Source organism: Zophobas morio, unplaced genomic scaffold (genome assembly GCF_036711695.1).
Source record: "Zophobas morio isolate AGI-343-1 ecotype UQ-CSIRO unplaced genomic scaffold, CSIRO_AGI_Zmor_V1 ptg000030l, whole genome shotgun sequence".
Classification (NCBI taxonomy): Eukaryota; Metazoa; Arthropoda; class Insecta; order Coleoptera; family Tenebrionidae; genus Zophobas; species Zophobas morio.
In genome coordinates, this window is record NW_026972135.1 from 6,561,273 (window position 1) to 6,581,283 (window position 20,011).

At 33.5% G+C, this 20,011-nt stretch overlaps 4 protein-coding genes across 4 annotated transcripts; 3 read left to right on the forward strand and 1 right to left on the reverse strand.

Moving 5' to 3' along the window:
* The first annotated feature begins 108 nt into the window (after positions 1-108).
* On the forward strand, positions 109-3,415 carry LOC135138447 (probable multidrug resistance-associated protein lethal(2)03659). The gene is made up of 7 exons (XM_064068420.1): positions 109-307; positions 358-514; positions 560-1,642; positions 1,689-2,001; positions 2,045-2,195; positions 2,243-2,473; positions 2,523-3,415. Exons 1-7 carry the CDS (start codon positions 184-186, stop codon positions 3,413-3,415), a joined length of 2,952 nt encoding a protein of 983 aa, XP_063924490.1. The 5' UTR covers positions 109-183.
* Positions 3,416-3,979: 564 nt separating this feature from the next.
* Positions 3,980-5,295, forward strand: LOC135138449 (leucine-rich repeats and immunoglobulin-like domains protein 3). Its single transcript, XM_064068421.1, has 3 exons — positions 3,980-4,611; positions 5,084-5,178; positions 5,240-5,295. The coding sequence occupies exons 1-3, from the start codon at positions 3,980-3,982 to the stop codon at positions 5,293-5,295; spliced, it is 783 nt and encodes a 260-aa protein (XP_063924491.1).
* Positions 5,296-7,854: 2,559 nt separating this feature from the next.
* LOC135138450 (insulin-like growth factor-binding protein complex acid labile subunit) lies at positions 7,855-9,074 on the forward strand. Its single transcript, XM_064068422.1, has 2 exons — positions 7,855-8,679; positions 8,988-9,074. Exons 1-2 carry the CDS (start codon positions 7,855-7,857, stop codon positions 9,072-9,074), a joined length of 912 nt encoding a protein of 303 aa, XP_063924492.1.
* Positions 9,075-14,321: 5,247 nt separating this feature from the next.
* On the reverse strand, positions 14,322-18,072 carry LOC135138451 (leucine-rich repeats and immunoglobulin-like domains protein 3). Its single transcript, XM_064068424.1, has 2 exons — positions 17,272-18,072; positions 14,322-14,402 (listed from the first exon to the last, which is right to left on the reverse strand). Exons 1-2 carry the CDS (start codon positions 18,070-18,072, stop codon positions 14,322-14,324), a joined length of 882 nt encoding a protein of 293 aa, XP_063924494.1.
* Between the last annotated feature and the right edge of the window lie 1,939 nt (positions 18,073-20,011).

Sequence of the window (20,011 nt, forward strand, 5' to 3'; positions counted from 1 at the left end):
GAGTTCGCTACAGTTTTATACGTTAATAACTTCGATCGAAGAATCATCACATTTTCTCTAAAAATCCGCGCTGGTCTCACTTCTCTGATCTACAGACGAGTTCTAGATTTGAAGTCGGTGTCGATTGGCAGAAGTGTTAATCTTATCACGAAAGATGTGTCAGAGTTTGAAGAATTCCTACTAATGGTGACTTTAATGCTGAGAGATGTCTTGAACATTTTGGTTTTGTGTTACGTGTTGTACACGGAAGTGGGTTGGCTGTTTGTGATTTTAATTGTCATTATTGTTGCGGCGGTGACTATCAGTGGTGAGTTATAGTACCGGAGGTCGATCTAGGTCGGGTGTACCCATTTTTAGGAATTTTGGCTTTTTTTGTGAAGAAACTCCAAGTCAGAACTTTGGCAAAGACGGATATGAGGCTTCAAACTACTAAAGAGGTTTTGGGGGGGATATCGTTGATAAAATACTACTTATGGGGTGACTATTACCAACACAAAATTCAAGGAATTAGAAAGTAAGGACACAAAATTGTACCTCCCGTATGAATTTTAGTTTCCAGAAAAGAAGTGTCTCTTCTTACTAAAGTATTTATCTTGTTGAATACCAGCATCATCATTTCGTCTGCAGTTGTTGACATTTCGTGGTACATCATTGTGGTTGGCTTAATATTTTCTGGAGTTAAGTCAAATGTCGGTACACTCTTTGTCATATTAAACAGTCTCAACACACTTCGTTTGCCTCTACAACACGTCTTACCTCGGGCAGTACTCGAATTTGGAACAATAATCGCCGTTATCACAAGAATCGAACATTTTCTTAGACCAACATATAGAAGCGTCGACGAACTTTCCATATACACACCTTTATTGAGTCCGAAGACACCACACGTGCATTTTGAATACAGTAGTGGAATCACGACCATAACCGGACCAATTGGAAGCGGGAAAACTCACTTTTTAAAAATTTTGGCAACAGATGATATGAAGATCTTTGCTTATGCATCTCAGGAGCCGTGGCTTTTTCCAGCTACCATTAAGCAAAACTTATTATTTGGAAGTAGTTTCGACCAAGAGCGATATCTGGAAGTTCTAAGAGTATGCGCTTTGCTTGACGAAGTACAGGACTCGACGGTGGTGGCAGATAAAGGAGATAATCTGAGTAAAGGCCAACAAGCAAGAATCAATCTGGCACGAGCTGTTTACAAAGACTGCGACGTCTACTTAATCGACGATTGTTTATGTCATTTGGATGTGATGGTCGCAGATTTTGTTTACGAGGAGTGTTTGAGAAAATTTTTGAAAAACAAAGTAACTCTTGTGGTTACGCAAAACGTGCAACATATTGATAATTCCGACAGAGTAGTTACAATCGAGAACGGTACTATAAAACGTGACGATAAGCAACTGGTGAAAAAGAGGTTTACAACAAAAGAAAATACAACTACTGAAACAAAGTTGGTTGAAAATCTTGAAGCGGATGACAATGTTTACCAAGAAGTGAAAGCGTCAGGAAAAGTTAAATTAGAAGTGTACCAAAAATATTTAGAAGCTTGTGGTGGAATTTCAAAAATTTTTGGTGCTTTTTCCCTTATTGTATTAACCCAGGTTTTGAAAACTAGTGTTATCAAGCTACAAGCTAACTGGTAAACTCGAGTGCCACATAGGTGGGTATAATTGGTACTGTTGTAGGATTGGCACCGAACAACTTATCTTCAAGAATTCTACCACGACGATGGCACTAGAAAATCGACAAAGAATGATCTACGTTCTTCCCATTTTAATAATAGCGGCAACTGTGCTCTTCATAGTCAACACAACGCTTTACTGGTTTCTGGCTAAAAAGGCTTCCATATCTATCCACAAATTTTTGTTGTCTAAAATTGTAAATTCTTCGATAGAATTCTTCAATAGCCACTTCGCTGGAAACATATTAAATCGCTTTTCGGAAGATATGCTCTATCTTGACGAATTCGTACCGAGAACATTCTACGATATGTTGAGAGTGAGTTGGCTTCATCGATATAAACTTACACTTTATGTTCCAGAACATTGCAGCAACAACCGGAATCATAATTCTTGGAGCGACAGTAAACGTTTATTTTTTGATCGCGTGTTCGGCATTTGGTGCAATAATCATCACTTTAAGAATGATTTATATAAGAACAGGACGGGCACTAAAGCGACTGGAGTTTTCAAGTACGCTCATGCAATAATAATATTTTTTATCTAAAACTATTTTCCAGCACGGAGTCCTTTAGTTGGTCACATTAACGCAACACTAGAGGGACTGGCGACTATTAGAATTTCCAAACAACAAAATCTTCAACGTGAGGAATTTGATAAACGCCAGAATTTATATACTTCGGCTTCGTACATGTATATGACTTGTGAAAAAGCCTTCCATTTTACTATTGACAGCTGTGGTGTGTGTTTTAGCACTTTTGCAATTATTTTATTTTTAGTTCTAGATGAAGGTAACTTCATTTGTGGCTTTAAATTGACAATAAAAACTTACCCTTTTAGACATATCGTCAGACAATGTAGGCCTCGGTCTCTTGCAGATATTTTTACTTACCCTAACGCAACAGTTTTTGTGCCGTTCTTGGACCAGACTCGAAAACTACATAACGACAGTCGAAAGAATTCTACAATACACTAAGCAAAAACAAGAAAATAAAAACGGCGTAGTTGTGACAAACTGGCCTTCAGAAGGCGAAATAAGATACGAACACGTATATTTTGGCTACAACACCACCAACGTATTAAACGATTTAAATTTTGTTGTAAAGTCAAAGACAAAATTAGCTATAGTTGGACGAACTGCTGCCGGGAAAACTTCACTGACGTCTCTTCTTCTTCGTCCATATGGATTCAAAGGAAACATATTTATTGACAATGTTGACATAGCTACCCTTAGTTTAGATTTGCTACGGTCCAACGTGTTTATAATTTCGCAAGAGTCTACTTTGTTTTCAGGAAGTCTTCGCGACAACATTGATCCTACGAAGAAGTTTTCTGACGATGAAATTTGGCAAGCTTTGAAAATGGTGCATTTAGCGGAACTGTTTCAAAGTTTGGAAGATAAAATTGGTCAAGATACAAAACTGAGTGCTGGGCAAGAACGATTGGTTTGTTTGTGTAGGGCTATTGTGCGGAAAAGCAAGGTTGTAATTTTGGATGAGGTTACAGCGAATGTTGATCTTGATACGGAATCTGTAATAAATAGCGTAATTTCAAGTAGTTTCGGGGATAGCACTGTCATCGTCATAACGCACAAATTTCGGTATATACTAGGTTTTGACAACGTTCTGGTTTTAGACAATGGTACTGTAGCTCAGGTTGGTGATCCGCGTCGTCTACTAGAAGACAAAAACGGAATATTTTATCAATTGTATAAGAAAAACCATAAACAATAAATTTTATTAAGTCAACTCCCATAAACATATTCCACAACACACCCATCATCTATCACCAAAATCTTGTACGAATCCATCACAGTGTCCAAACTATGGGCGATTTTCAAAACCATTGTCTTTTCTTGATTCCTGTTTTCAAAAAATTTATACTAATTTCGGAGATTATGTGTCTAATAAAAATGGACACACACGACACACAGACAGACAGACGGAAACGGAAGACTACTTATTGCGTACTCCAGAATTAAGAAAACGTGGAAAAACATGAATGTGGCAATTCTATGGACTCCATTGCTATAATTAGCCCATAATTGCGCTGTCTACAACCGAGAAAATATGCGTAATACTTCCAAAACAGGGATTACATAAGACAATAATTTTCACATTAGTGGCAACTTTATATCGAACCGACAATGAGGACATCAACGCAGTATAGATCTTGATAGGGTAGAAATACACAACATGTTCGCCCACATTATTCGTACGCTTATTTTTTGGTTTCTTCAGACATCATTTTTATCACAAGCGGTTACTTCGATAAACTATATTATCGTAGATAACAAAATGAAGAAAAATCGGCAGAACGAGTCCATAATTTTGATATCAGAACCTGCAATGACGATAATAGTTAAAGATGAAATTAGCAACTTATTCAACGGGTTATTTAATATCTCATACCCACTCAACCGTCTGAAGTTTATAAACACCAGCAGTGAAGAAATAGAACCAGATTTTCTTAAAGGACAAGAAGTTTATTCGCTTTATATTCAAGAAAATAATATTAAAGTAGTCCAAACGCACACTTTTAGGAATCTCAAACTTAGAGATATAGATCTCAGTCGTAATGGAATCCAGTTAGTTGAAAATCTGGCATTCGCTAATCTTTCCAACTTAGAGAAAATCTATCTTGATGAAAACAAACTAACGACTTTAAACTCCAAAGCCTACGAAAACCTACCCAAATTACGAGAGCTGGCTTTAATGAAAAACTACATTACACTATTAGGACCATCTTCATTTGATTTTGTCAAGACGACATATATTTTGTTGTCTTTACCTCATAATAGGATTGCAACCATCGACGAAGACGTTTTCAAAGGATCAAATGGCACGAATATACATCTTTACCTAGACAACAATTTGTTGCAACAAATTTCAGTCAACATTTTCCACAACCGCAATTTTCTAGAAGTTAGGTTAAAGGGAAACAAAATTCGTAAATTGACTGGTAATCTTGAACGGCAAAATGTTAAAATTATTATGTTAGGTATCGACAACAATTTTGATAAAAAAAGTTTAAAGTCTCTTTTACATTGGACAATTCGGAACGAGATAACGCTGGACTGTGAAACCTGTCTTAGTACGAATTTCAAAAATCTTGCGCAACCAGTATATTTTCCAAAAGGTTTTTCGATGATTTTCCACATTTTCTTCGCTATTTGTTTGTGTTGGATTGTGTCCATGTAAATACTTGTTGATTTATGTTGTATTTTACTTGGCATATGTCAAAATATGATTATCTAGATCAGAATGGACATCCTTTTCCACTGCAATTCCTTGTTATAAATAATATTGAGCTGGTTTTTGTCATGTGATGACATATATTCTTGAGTGTGTGTATAGGTTTCTTACTGTGTATTAATAATCACTATAATTTGTTTTATTTAGAAAAAAGACACTAGGAATCCCTAACATTTTCGTTAAGTTCGTCAAGATGCCGGCGTCAAGTAGTTGTGCAGATAAAGTACTGTGCTGGTATTGTGGTAATCCTGCTGTTAAAAAAAGAGTTTAGTGTGTTGAGTGTGATAAATATTCACGTGTTAGTTGCAATGAAAAGAAAAAGTGTTGTAATGCTCCCCAAAGTCAAGAGATATTCCTAATATAAATACAAAATTTGACAACAATCGGCCTAGTACTTTCGGAGATTATTTGTCTAATAAAAATCAGTGACGGCAGACAGACGGACAAACGGACAGACAGACAGACGGTAACGGGAGACCTATTGCTTCGTCCTGTAGGGGTAATGAAAGGTCGAGAAAACGTAAAAGTAGAGAGTCGGCCGTCGGACTCGATTACAATACTTCCTTTGTTTACGCTCGGGAAGTAAAAACATAAAAAAAATTTGTTACAATCTAAAATTTAAAAGTTGTGAAAGAAGTAGATTATTTTTTACATTTATTCCTTTGTCATAGCATTCCATTCTGTTAATAGTCCAAAAGAACGACGCAAATTTTTATGTATCACCATGTGTTTAAGTACTTTGCAAAATTGGTATACATATATTTCTTTTATATTATAAGTACGTAATTATTTATCATTTTTAGTTTTTAATGATAAAATTTAACTAATTAAATTAAAAATTAAATTAATGTTTCTATAGATTAAAAGATTTTGTTATTTCCGTAACACAACTTCAAAAATAAAGTTTATGCGACTTTGTAATTTAAATTATTGCAATATTTCCATGATTTTCCTATATTACTATTAATTATTATTTTACCCTTAATCCATATTGCTCGTTGCCTGCTTGACCGTGAACGCGCAGTCCATTGAATATAATAAGTCTACCATGTCCAATTTTAATCTCACATAAGAATTATTTGTTGTTTAAAACTTCCCAAGATTGTATGGCGAATTTAAATATTGTTTACTGCTCTTTTGGAAACTTTAATACTCGTTCAGTTGTTGTTAATATCAGTCATAAAAAATTGAACATTTACAATGGAATTGAGGTTAAATAACACAGAAAACGTGAGAGAAACGAAATGCGTGTAATGTGCTGTCCGGGTAGACTTGCGATAGATAGAATCACCGTCGAGGAGGGAGAATAGCCCCGACCGGTAGCCCCAAACTCCGCTCCCAAAATCACAGCTTACTGGAGATTCGGTTAATTGATATCCTGCTTTCGCAATAATTCGAACTGCTCTTTTTTGTAATATAAAGATTCGATATATTATTTCATAATTGAAGCCAAAAAAATCAATTTAATAATTTGCATATAATATATCACTTCAGTATAACAAGTCTGTCCGGTGGTTTAAAAATCAAAAAGGGTGTGAAGTATTATTATTTGAAGTACTATTAGCAGCCGTAAACACTGCTAGTGGTGCGCACTGGCGACGTCCTTGTCGATCAGATCAAAGCGTCTACACTACTCGGCGTAAAACATACCTTACTTCTACTGAGCGATTGCAGCAGTAAGATTTTATTCCGAGACGTGGTGATCACTTCATCGTTTATTTCAAATTTACCTGCAACCACCAGTTTGTCTTAATGGAGCTTTATCTTTAAAATCTTGGACTTTAAAATATTTAGGTATAGCGTTCTCTTTCAACTTTAAGTCGTAGACGAAATCTTCTTGATGAAAGTGTACCTTAAAAGATTTAAAAATACATAAAAAAGACTTTACAGAAATAAGTACTTTATAAATTTTGAAGGTAGAACCAATTTTCCAATTTGGATGCCTCAAATTTTCTTTCCAAAGCCTAATGGGTTCTTACATAAAATGTTAAGAGCTTGGCGGAGAATTAAATCCGCCATTTTCCAGACACCCGGTATAATCTTTTTTTCGATTTTTTGGTTTGTAATTTTTCAATTTTTTAATTATTTTGTTTCGTCAATTTTACAACATGCAACTCAACGAGTCTTCATTATTCCAACTTTTGGATGTTTCAATTTTTGGATGAAATTTCACGACTTTCTTATTTTTAATTTTTTTTTGATTTTTCAATTTTTCATTTCTTTAATTTCTCGATTTGAAATATTTCGTTTCCGTTTTTTATTTTCCTGTTTTTTTTTTCATTTTTCGGTTTTTCTGTGTTTTTATTTTACAATTTTTCTTTTTTCAATGTGACGTTTTTCAATTTTTGATTTTTCAGTGTTACAGTGTCACGAATTTACAAGAAGAAGTGGCAAATTCTATCATTTTCCGATTTTACAAATTCTGGGTTTTTTAATTTTTCGATTCATTCATTTTTTTCAATTTTTAGTTTTTCAATGTTTCAATTTTTCGTTTTTTCAGTTCTTCGGAACCGGAAGATCAAAAATCGAAAAAAGGCAAAATAAAGAAAACAAAATGTAAAATTGAAATAATGGAAATGAAAGAAATCAGAAAATCGTGAAATCCACTTTTTCGTAGTGGCAATTCGCTCGATGGACTCGATTACTATGATTAGCCTATAATTGCGCTGTCTATAACCGAGGAAATAAATATATTGGAAAATATGCGTAATACTTCCAAAACAGGCGTTACATCAGAGAGTTAGTAGCAACTTATATCGAACCGATAATGAGGACATCAACTTAGTCTAGATCTTGGTATAGTAGAAGCATTCAACATGATCGCCTATATTATTCGTACGCTTACTTTTTGGCTTCTTCAGACATCAATTTTATCGCAAGCGTTTACTTCCATAAACTATATCATCGTAGATAACAAAATGGACGAAAAACCGCAGAACCAATCCATAATTGTGATATCAGAACCTGCACGGGCAATAATAGTTAAAGATGAAATTAACAAATTGTTCGACGGGTTATTTAATCTCCCATACCCACTCCAAACCCTGGAGTTTATAAACACCAGCACTGAAGAAATAGAACCAGATTTTCTTAAAGGACAAGAAGTTTATTCGCTTATTGTTCAAGAAAACAATATTAAAGTAGTCCAAACATACACTTTTAGGAATCTTAAACTTACAGATATAGATCTCAGTCGTAATGGAATCCAGTTAGTTGAAAATCTGGCATTCGCTAATCTTTCCAATTTAGAGGAAATCTATCTTGATGAAAACAAACTAACGACTTTGAACTCCAAAGCCTACGAAAACCTACCCAAATTACGAAAGCTGACTTTAATGAAAAACTACATCACACTATTAGCACCATCTTCATTTGATTTTGTCAAGACGAGATATTTTGTTTTATCTTTATCACATAATAGGATTGCAAACATCGACGAAGACGCCTTCAAAGGATCAAATGGCACGAATGTAAATCTTTTCCTAGACAACAATTTGTTGCAACAAATTTCAGTCAACATTTTCCACAACCACAGTTTTCTAGAAGTTAGATTAAAGGGAAACAAAATTCGTAAATTGACTGGTAATCTTGAACGGCAAAATTTTAAAATTACTATGTTTCGTATCGACAACAATTTTGATAAAAAAAGTTTAAAGTCTCTTTTACATTGGACAATTCGGAACGACATAACGCTGGACTGTGAAACCGGTGTTAGTACGAATTTCAAAAATCTTGCGCAACCGGTACATTTTCAAAAGAGTTTTTCGATGATTTTCCAGATTTTTTTCGCTATTTGTTCGTGTTGGATTGTGGTCACATAAATGCTTATTGGTTTATGTTGTACGTTTACTTGGTATATGTCAAAATATATTTATCTAGATCAGAATGGACAATCTTTTCGTGCTGAAATTCCTTGTTATAAATAATATTGAGCTGGTTTTTGTCGTGTGATGACATATATTCTTGAGTGTATATATAGGTTTGTTACTGTGTATTAATAAATCATTCAATACATATTGAATAATCGCTATAAATAATTTGTTTTACTTAGAAAAAGACACTAGGAATTCCTAAGATTTTTTTAAACGCCTTCAAAAGCAAAACATCAGAAATCACCGACATTTTTCTCAAAGTCTAAAACACAAAGAGCTCTAGGAATTCTTTAGCATTATTTAAAGAACAAACAATAGAAATCTCTAAAATCCCTTCAAGTACCTTTAAAAATAATACACCGAGAATTTCCTAAATTCTTCAAAATTTTTCATACTTTTCTAGGCTTCCATATCTATACACAAATTTCTGCTGTCTTCTATAGTAATCACTTCTCTGGAAACATTTTAAATCGCTTTTCACAAGGTTTGCTCTACCTTGACGAATTTTACGAAAACGAGGGTTTTACAATTAAGCTTCGCCCCTCGGCTTACGAGAAATTAAAAAAATCATCAGAATTGCGATAGGGCGGGCGGGCGGGGTTTATATTTTGCCTTTTTTCTTAGTATACATAGCCATCTTATCAAAACAAGAAACATAGAACATGGTTAAAATAGTACATTTTTGCAAGAAAATTTGGATTTTGCAATTATAGGGCGGAGCCTAGTGTATGTTATTGGTGCATTTTACTCTGTTTTCTGTTCTCGTTAGCATTTGAAGAAACCTTAAGGGTTCCTAGTGTTTTTAACAATGTAATGTTCGAGCTCCATGTGCTTTATTTTTGAAACAACTTTCAAAAATCTCAAGATTGTTTAAAAATGGGTTGTAAACAATGCCTTTGAGTTTAATCGTACGGGTTGGCGTCGCCAAGTGACAACGCTGGCCTGCATTTCATTTTAGAAGTTTATTGTTAGTAATACTGAGTGTCTTTGCGTGTTGGTGAGTGTGCTGGGGCCGGTTTTAATTTTTGTGGATACAGTAATGAATCCTAAGGTAAAATCATCCATGAAATATAAAATCAAATTATGGTTAGGGAATAATTTGGACACTAATTTTCAATTTCCTTCTTCAACCAAAGACAATGATTTTTTTTTTTTTATTATAATTTTTTATTGACTAACAGAACAAAGTTCCAAAAGAGACAATAGTTTTAAAAAACAAAATATGAAATAAGATGTCCTTATAACTACAAACGTCTTAAATAATTGTTAAACATATGTTGCGAGCAACTGAAGATATCTATATCTACTAAGTTATTAACCGCCAATCCTATTCTATTTACTACAGAAGTGTTGTAACCGAGATTTGTTCTTTTAATCGAACATAAGATTGTGTCCTGGTTCCTAGTATGTACCAAAGGTACTCTAAAATTAAATAAGGATAAGAATTCGGCACTATCAATTTGATTATTGAACAGTTTATATGCAAACTTAAGCTCAAATTTTAACTTACGTTGTATAAGAGTCTCTAGTTCTGTTATAGCAAGTCTTTGATTATAATTATAATTTGATTTATTGAGACCCATTTTAAACATTAAATAATTACAGAACTTTCTTTTTACCCTTTCGAGGCGAATTTCGTGAATTGCATATGAAGGAAACCATATAAGAATGCCATATTCTAAAATTGGTCTAACCATGGTAATATAGAGCTTACGAATTGCTATGATGCTATGGAAATCTGCAGTCATTCTTCTTATGAAACCACTAACTCGAAAAGACTTATCGATTACATAATCTATATGCTTAACAAAACTTAAAGTCGAATTAAAAATGATCCCCAAGTCCCTAATTTCACTAACAGCCTCCAGGATTTGGTTGTCAATGCTATATGAAAATTTTATAGTGGATTTTTTCCTGGAGAATGTTATTTGTTTACACTTTTTGTTATTTAATTGCATGCTATTTTCACTACACCAGTTGGTTATTTTTATAAGAGTATATTGCATAGCTTGACAATCTGCAAGGTCGTTAACTTTAATGAATATTTTAAGATCGTCCGCAAAGAATAAAAATCTAACAAAATTAAGTGATAGTGCCAGGTCATTTATGAATATTAAAAATAAAATAGGACCGATGTGACTGCCTTGTGGGACTCCCGAGGGAATAGAAATAGCATCTGATAAAAAGCCTTTAACTGAGATTTTTTGGGTACGATTTAATAGGTAAGAAGCTAACCAGCGGTGAAGAGAACCTCGTATGGCATAAATTTTTAATTTGTTTAAAAGAAGGGCATGGTTGACTCTGTCGAAAGCTTTACAGAAATCTAGATATACAGCGTCGACTTGAGCTGCCTCCTCTAAAGCATCAATGATATATTCATTGTAGATGGCGAGATTTGTTACTGTGCTTTTTCCTGGCAGAAATCCATGCTGATGAGGTGTCAAAACCTTTGCATAAGATCTAGTTAATGTATCACTGATGATTGCTTCGAGTCCCTTGCATAAAGCTGCTATAATCGAAATAGGACGATAGTTTGTAACATCTTTATTGTCACCTGATTTGTACAAAGGTATGACATAAGATTGTTTCCAGATGTCTGGGCATGTATCAGATGTCAAAGACTTACTATATAAAATCCAGATTGGCCAAGCAAGACTGGAAGCACACTGCGTTAAGAAGAATGAAGGAATACCATCTGGTCCAGGATTAAAACTAGATTTAAGGGACAGTAATTTATTTTTTACTTCATCGATGCAGATATCTATGTCGTGTAAATCGATATTGTTGTTGACGCTTGAAAGGCCTAGTGTCATATTAGGGTCGATAACATCCTGATTATAAACAGACTTGAAAAAATTGGCAAACAAATTGGCAATATCTTTAGGTTTTGAAGAGCAGGTGTCACCAAAATTCATACATTTGGGAAAATAAGATTTGGAGTTTTGACGTTTGGAGTTGATAAAACTGTAGAAGATCTTCGTATTATGATTTAAATTGGTTTGTATATACGTTAAGTATTTTTTGTAATCTTTTTTGATAGCCGTTTTAGAAAGTCTACGAAGATGTCTATAAGAATTGTAATGACTTTCATTTGAAGTTTTTCTATAGAGGGCTAAAGTTTTACGTTTTTTATTAATAAGTTTGATAGTGTCAGGCTTGTACCATGCTGGAAAATGACAATTATGTAGTCTAGATTTAGGAATACATATATCGATAGCAGAAAATATAATAGAATAAAAAAAGTCAGTTGCTGAGTTTATATCGTTATAATCAATTAGGGAATTCCAATTAAGTGAAGAAAAGTAGTCGTTTAATTCGCTATAGTTGGCATTTTTAAAATTATAACGCCAACTTGCCAATGGAGCAATAGAGGGTGTAGAATATGGTAAATTAATATGCGTCAAAAGCGGCGGATGGTGGGAATCGATTGGAACTAAACCTTGAGATAACTTTTTTACAAAGGTATTTGGTATTGAACTAAGTATTAAATCGAGGATAACGTCGTTGTTATTAGCTACACGATTGTATTGAATTAAATCTAGTGAAGAAAAGCTGTCACAAATAATTTTATCTTTATCACTAGTTCCTGTTATAAGGTTTTCTATAGTAGATGAATAAACAAGGTTTGGTAAGTTATAGTCTCCAGCTATGCAAAGTAAAGCATCAGGAAAAGATGTTTGAATACAATCAATGGAGGCAATGTTTTGAAGATAAGTATCGATACTAGAATTTGGAGGAATGTAAACTGCGCCACATATTAGTAAATAGTTTTCGCACCTGATGGAAACATATAATTCTTCACATATAGTAGTATTAGGAATGCGTACATTGTCGGTTAGAAGGTATGAACGCACAGATATCAAAACACCACCGCCACGAACTTTTACCGAGGATCTTAGATCACGGTCTAAACGAAATACTGTGTAGTCACTACTAAAAATTTCACCATCTGTTATCTCACTACAAAGCCAAGTTTCTGTTAATATAATAATATCGTAGTCCATATTCAAGGAAGTTAGAAAAGCAGTTGTCGTTTTTGTTCGTAAACCACGCACATTTTGGTAGAAAAGACTTAATCCTGTTTTACGATCAGAGTGAAGTTTTTTGTATCCTTGATAATTGTAGGCACACCATTTTTGTAGCGTATACGGAGACCCTTTTCGCCATTCTCGCGTCTTGTGCGAAGTTCTTTGCGTATATTATAGGCCTGTTGTTGTTGCATGGGTGTTAAATCATTGTTAAAATAAACAGAGTCGATTTTAGGTTTAGCTCGAACTAAAACATTAACTGTGGCGGAATTACCGAAAACTATTTTAATGGAGCGGGGTTTGGTAGAGCTGGATTTTCCGAGACGCATGGCAGACATTATTTTGTAATCATTTTCGGGAATAACGGTAGATATAATTTGCGTTATTTTTTCCATGTCTTTCCTTTTACGATCTTCAGGTGATCCATTTGTTTCCGGGAGACCTGTGATAATTATGTTTTTTTCACGATGAATACGATCCCTGGCTTCTGAAATAAATTCCTCTATATTTGGATCAGATTGTTGATCAACATTGTTAGTAAATCCCTTTGTTTTTATATCTTCCAACTCTTTTCGGAGTTTTTTATTTTCTGATAGTATATCATTGATGGACTTTTTCATATCTGAGATAGAAGAGGTCAAAGAATTTATGGCAGTTACCAAGTATTTAATCGCATTCGGATCATCTGGATCAGGCAATTGAACAGGAGTTGTAGGCATGCAACATGGTTTTCTTTCAGCACATCCAATGTGTGACCAGAGTTGACAATCTGCACAAAAGATCCGTTTTTTAACAGCTACTCTACTGCACACAAAGCACACAATACGTTGCGAACCACCGTCCTGGTCGGCCATCTTAACTCAACTCTGCAAACTCTGAATTGTTCTGCAAAGTGTGTGGAAAAGTTGTAAGTAAACATTGAAAATACTGAAGCTTGAATTTTGTTCACATTTTCGTTTCCTAGTTTAAGTGCGAAAAAAAATCACACTTTGAACAACAACATGGCAGTGGCGATGCACATAAAAAGAACACTATAATTTTTATTTAAAAACTTCTTAACATAAATTTTATAATTTACAGGTAATTAAACAAATTAGAAATTCTATTGGCTATAATGAGATATGGATTGGCGTCGATGAGACGACGGACATTTAGTAACCGGAAAGTTATCTTCTGAAGAAGCTGACCGTCTCTTTCCAAAAGAATAATTCTAAAAACTATGAGCGCCCTGATAAACCACAGTAATATTTTACATATTTCAGATACAGGACTTATTAGGCAAATTTTATTGTAGGGGATAAACGAATACATTTTCATTAACGATTTACCACGATTCCGATAAACTTAGTACTTTTGCAACATTTCAGAGCATTCGGTTTTACAGTTTCAAAGTTAAATTGCAAAATATAATTCACCCTATGGACTCGATTAATATGATTAGTTGATTGGCCTACGATTGCGTCATGTACAACCCAGGCACTTCCATTAGGAAATTTGCGTAGTACTACCAAAACAGGGATTACAACAGACAGTAATTGATACTTTAGTGGCAACTTTATTTCGAACCTATAATAAGACATCTACGTAGTATAGATCGTGGTAGAACAGAAGCACACAACATGTTCGCCTATATTATTCGTACGCTCATTTTTTGGCATCTTCAATCATCATTTTTATTGCAACCGTTTACTTCGATAAACTATATTATCGTAGATAACAAAAGGTACGAAAAACCGCAGAACGAGTCCATAATTTTGACACCGGAACCTGCACTGGCGATAAAGGTTAAAGATAAAATTAGCAAATTGTTCCACGGATTATTTAATCTCTCATACCCACTCCAAACCTTGGAGTTTATAAACACCAGCACTGTAGAAATAGAACCAGATTTTCTTATTGGACAAGAAGTTTATTCACTTTATATTCAAGAAAACAATATTAATGTAATCCAAATGTACACTTTTAGGAATCTCACACTTGCAATAATAGATCTCAGTCGTAATGGAATTCAGATCGTTGAAAATCTGGCATTCGCTAATCTTTCCAATTTAGAGAAAATACGTCTTATAGATAACGAACTAACGACTTTGAACTCCAAAGCCTTCGAAAACCTACCCAAATTTGAAGATCTCATTTTAATCAAAAACTACATCACACAGTTGGGACCATCTTCATTAGATTTTGTCAAGAGGAGATATTTTTTGTTAATTCTATCAGATAATAGGATTGCAAACATCCACGAAGACGCCTTCAGAGGATCAAATGCCACAAATGTAAATCTTTTCCTAGAGAACAATTTGTTGCAACAAATTTCAGTCAACATTTTCCACAACCACAGTTTTGTAAAAGTTTGGTTAACGGGAAACAAAATTCGTAATTTGACTGGCAATCTTGAAGTGCAAAATTTTAAAATTAATATGTTTGCTATCGACAACAATTTTGATAAAAAAAGTTTCCAATCTCTTTTAAACTGGACAATTCGGAACAACATAACGTTGAGATGTGAAGCTTGTGTTAGTATGAATATCAAAAATCTTGCGCAACCGGTACATTTTCAAAAGGGTTTTTCGATGATTTTTCAGATTTTTTTCGCTATTTGTTCGTGTTGTATTGTGGTCACATGAATGCTTATTGATTTATGTTGTACGTTTACTTGGTATATGTCAAAATATAATTATCTAGATCAGAATATTATTATTAATAATATTATTGAGCTGGTTTTTGTCGTGTGATGACATATATTCTTGAGTGTATGAATATGTTTGTTACTGTGTATTAATAAATCATTGAATACGTATTGAATAATCACTATAATTTGTTTTATTTAGAAAAAAAGACACTAGGAATCCCTAAGATTTTTTTAAACGCCTCCCAAAAGCAAAACATCAGAAATCACCGACATTTTTGTCAAATTTTAAAATACAAAGAACACTAAAAATTCTTTAGCATTATTTAAAGAACAAACAGTAAAAATCCTTAACATCCCTTCAAGTACCTTTAAAAATAAAACAGCGAGAATTTCCTAAATTCTTCAAAATTTTTCAAACTTTTCTAGACTTCAATATCTATACACAAATTTTGGTTATTAATGAATTTCGCCGTGCCTGCTGAAATACCTTGGAACACTACAGAATTTTTGGGGCTGCTTGCCTTTTACATTTTCAAGTTGTTTAATTTCTGAAAAAGTTTGAACTAATTTTAGGGACTCTTAGTGTCTTCTTTGAAAATATTTTGGTATTTACTGGTGTTTGGTTTTGAAAGAGTTTCCTTGAAAGTTCGGAACCCTCGAGTTTTATTTTTGAAGGAATTTGAAAGATTTCGGGGATTTCTGGTATTTTGTTTTTGTAGACACTTGAAAGAATCATAGAGGTTCCTAGTGTTTTTTTAACAATATTGTGTTCGAGTCTCCATGTGTTTCATTTTTGGAAAAACTTCGAAAAATCTCAGAGGTGCCTTATTTTTTTTCTATTTTAGGTTAATTTAAGGTATCCGGCATCAACAAAAAATAAAATTCACTATTTTTGTGCTGATGAGATTGTCGCAATTGTGACACAAAGAATAACTTAATTTTAATTAAAGAAAAAACGGAGAATCGTCTATTCAATCGATTTCCCAATACGAGTCACGACAAAATTTTATATTTATAAAAACTGGAAAAACTGTATGTTCCAAGTTGTTTAAAAGTCGTTATACCTTGGCAATAACGAAATAAAGTTAGTCAGTAATAAAGTTATGAAGCAACTTTATTTTGGTTTCAATTATGAAATAATGTATCGAGTCTTTATATTACAAAAACGCGCACTTCGAATTATTACTAAAGCATATAAAAGAAATTAAATATTTAATGCGCAAACGTTTTCATTCTTTATTTCACTGAAGTAAACAACCATAAAACCTGAAAAATCATTGAAAATCTGTTTTGAAAATGCAGCGGTTGTGCAAGATTTTTATTATTCGTACTCAAACAAAAAATAGGTCCACCGTTTCCGTCTGTCTGTCTGCCTGCCGTCTGTCGCGATTTTTATTAGACAAATAATCTAGATATATTTGCACATATATATGCACAACATAAACCAATAAGCATTTACGTGACCACAATCCACCACGAACAAATAGCGAAAAAAATCTGAAAAATCATCGAAAAACTCTTTTGAAAATGTACCGGTCGCGCAAAATTGTTGATATTCATACCAACACAGGTTTCACAGTCCAACGTTATGTTGTTCCTGATTGTCCAGTTTAAAAGAGACTGAAAACTTCTTTTATAAAAACTGTTTTCAATACGTAAAACAAGAATTTTAAAATTTTGCATTTCAAGATTACCAGTTAAAGTATGAATTTTGTTTCCCGTTAAACTAACTTGTAGAAAACTGTGGTTGTGGAAAATGTTGACCGAAATTTGTCGTAACAAATTGTTGTCTAACAAAAAATATACATTTGTGGCATTTGATCCTCTGAACGCGTCTTCGTGGATATTTGCAATCCTATTATCTGATAGAAATAACATAAAATCTCTCGTCTTGACAAAACCCAATGAAGATGGTCCCAATTGTGTGATGTAGTTTTCCATTAAAATCAGATCTAGAAATTTGGGTAGGTTTTCGTAGGCTTTGGAGTTCAAATTCGTTAGTTTGTTTCCTTCAAGACAGATTTTCTCTAAATTAGAAAGATTAGCGAATGCCAGATTTTCAACGATCTGGATTCCATTACGACTGAGATCTATTAATGTAAGTTTGAGATTCCTGAAAGTGTACGTTTGGATCACTTTAATATTGTTTTCTTGAATAGAAAGTGAATAGACTTCTTGTCCGTTCAGAAAATCTGGTTCTATTTCTACAGTGCTGGTGTTTATAAACTTCAGGTATTCAAGTGGGTACGAGAGATTAAATAACCCGTCGAACAATTTGGTAATTTTATCTTTAACTACTATCGCCAGTGCAGGTTCTTGTGTCAAAATTATGGACTCGTTGTGCGGTTTTTCGTACATTTCGTTATCTACTGTAATATAGCTTATCGAAGTAAACGCTTGCGATAAAAATGATGTTTGAAGATGCCAAAGAAAAAGCGTACGAATAATATAAACGAACATGTTGTGTATTTCTACTCTATGAAGACCTAGATTACGGTTAGGTATAAAGTTGCCACTAATGTAACAATTACTGTCTGATGTAATACCTATTTTGGAGGTATTACGCATATTTCCTAATAGAACTGCTTCGGTTATAAATAGCACCATTGTTTAAGGTTTAAACAATTTGGAGTATACAGTTGTCCCATCAATTAACATTATCATTATAAAATTTTATTTTTGTTGATACCTCATATTTAGGCTTCGGATTTTAGGTTGGTAAAAAATGAATAAAAGGAGACATTTTTAGGTCCCAAAATTGACGAATTAGGTTATAAAAATCTTAGTTTAGGTTAAAAACCTGGAGGAAAAAATATTTGCTCAACGAAGAAGCATACATCAAAGAAATATATATTTAAAAAAAAGACATTAAACGAAACTTTATAGAAACAAATATTTTGTGTAACAAACAAAAAAATTATTAAATAAACAAACGATCTATAGTTACGTCCACTAATTCTAAGTTATCGCAAAAAATGGCGATCAAATTAAAGCAAGTCGCATTTAACAAAAAATAAAATATTAATTCAGGTATTTTAAATGAGTTACAAAAGCAAACTATATATTTCTCTGAATTTTCGATTATAAATGTACACCTTTGATCGCTTAGAACACTTTTAAGTTTTGAAAACATGGTTCCACATCACAAGAAGTGATGGGTGCAAAATTAAATATTGAACAATCTACGTTTTCATTTATGTATGCATTATTGGTAGCATTTCCATTACCGCAAATTACGTTATTTACTGAACATATAAAATCGTATCCTGGATTCTTTTTTAATAGAGAACATAATTTTTGGAACGCCAGTTCCCCCACCTTTCCTGGTGTGTTTTTTAAAGATGTGTACACTTTTTACACAATTTCCATACTTTGATTTAATTTTAAACCTATAGTTTCTAATTGTTCTATTGCATCAACAATAATTTTAAAGTGAGTTTTAATGTACAAGAGTTCATTTTTAACGTTTGCTTTATTCAGGAGTTCTTGAGCTTTTTTAATGCTTTGTGCATATGTGGCTTCAAATGACAATACAACCTAAAAATATTCAATATAAGAATAAAAACCATTATATATTTACTGACTTATTTTAAAACATCAAAGTGTTCTGCATATGACAATGCTGCTTGAATCTGTTGTGAAGGGGTTGTGACTTAGACACATATATTTCGATTTCCCGTTTATTTCACTGCCCACATAATCTAATACTATTAAACGAGCAAAGTTTGTATATATATATATATGTAATGGGTTTCTCGAAAACGGCTCTAACGATTTCGATGAAATTTACAGGTTAGGGGTTTTTTGGGTCAAGAAATCGATTGATCATAGTTTTAACTTCTGAAAATTACAGCTTCATGCATTTTCAGCAATTTTCAGGCAGTGAATTATATTTGTTGCTAGGCAACATCAGATGACACTACACGAACACGAGATTGTTTTATATGAGAAGTTTGGGTGACAGTCTGACAGTACGTTTGACGTACCTTTTTATCTTCAATTGTACGTACCGAAACATACTCCACTGTATAGAGGACGTTGAAATTCACCTCCTGAGGTGAGAAAATTTACCAAAAACTAAACAGTGAGCGGATAAAAGGCACACGAAAGTGTGTTGAATTGAGATTATTTTGTCAAGCATTCATTTCAGAGGTTCCACGGTCAGTGTCAACATGTGATCGTTTTCGGGGATGGGACCGTGTTATTTGAGTTTTTGGGCTCAACGTTTCGCACACTTTCGTAAATGGCATCTTCGGGAGCAGGGTTGAGATTGAGAAATTAGGAATAACACAAAAGAGCACGTTAACTCAATATGTTAACCACACCAGAGGCGAAACTCTTCTGGCAGTAAGAATGTGGTTGTGACCTTTTTCTAGAGTCGAGAGAGAGAACTACGAAAAAAAAAGAACGACAGGGAGAAAACTTGGGTAACAAATGAGATGTCAAACAATAATTCCAGTTTTCTGTTCTTTAATCTCTACATGTCACTTATCAGTGTTTAAAACAAAGACTGCTTATGAAATTTCTTTTTTAATGTGTATTTTTA

What these genes read in the sequence shown, in the direction of transcription:
- LOC135138447 (XM_064068420.1), top strand. Translation starts at nt 184, where the DNA reads ATGGTGACTTTAATGCTGAGAGATGTCTTGAACATTTTGGTTTTGTGT. An exon ending in AAAGCGACTGGAGTTTTCAA is followed by an intron (nt 2,196 to 2,242) that starts GTACGCTCATGC and finishes ACTATTTTCCAG; the next exon opens with CACGGAGTCCTTTAGTTGGT. An exon ending in ATTTTTAGTTCTAGATGAAG is followed by an intron (nt 2,474 to 2,522) that starts GTAACTTCATTT and finishes TTACCCTTTTAG; the next exon opens with ACATATCGTCAGACAATGTA.
- LOC135138451 (XM_064068424.1), bottom strand. Translation starts at nt 18,072, where the DNA reads ATGGTGCTATTTATAACCGAAGCAGTTCTATTAGGAAATATGCGTAAT. An exon ending in GAGGATCAAATGCCACAAAT is followed by an intron (nt 14,403 to 17,271) that starts GTATATTTTTTG and finishes GTCTTATTATAG; the next exon opens with GTTCGAAATAAAGTTGCCAC.
- LOC135138450 (XM_064068422.1), top strand. Translation starts at nt 7,855, where the DNA reads ATGGACGAAAAACCGCAGAACCAATCCATAATTGTGATATCAGAACCT. An exon ending in TCAAAAATCTTGCGCAACCG is followed by an intron (nt 8,680 to 8,987) that starts GTACATTTTCAA and finishes TGTTTTACTTAG; the next exon opens with AAAAAGACACTAGGAATTCC.
- LOC135138449 (XM_064068421.1), top strand. Translation starts at nt 3,980, where the DNA reads ATGAAGAAAAATCGGCAGAACGAGTCCATAATTTTGATATCAGAACCT. An exon ending in CGCAATTTTCTAGAAGTTAG is followed by an intron (nt 4,612 to 5,083) that starts GTTAAAGGGAAA and finishes TGTTTTATTTAG; the next exon opens with AAAAAAGACACTAGGAATCC. An exon ending in AGTACTGTGCTGGTATTGTG is followed by an intron (nt 5,179 to 5,239) that starts GTAATCCTGCTG and finishes TTCACGTGTTAG; the next exon opens with TTGCAATGAAAAGAAAAAGT.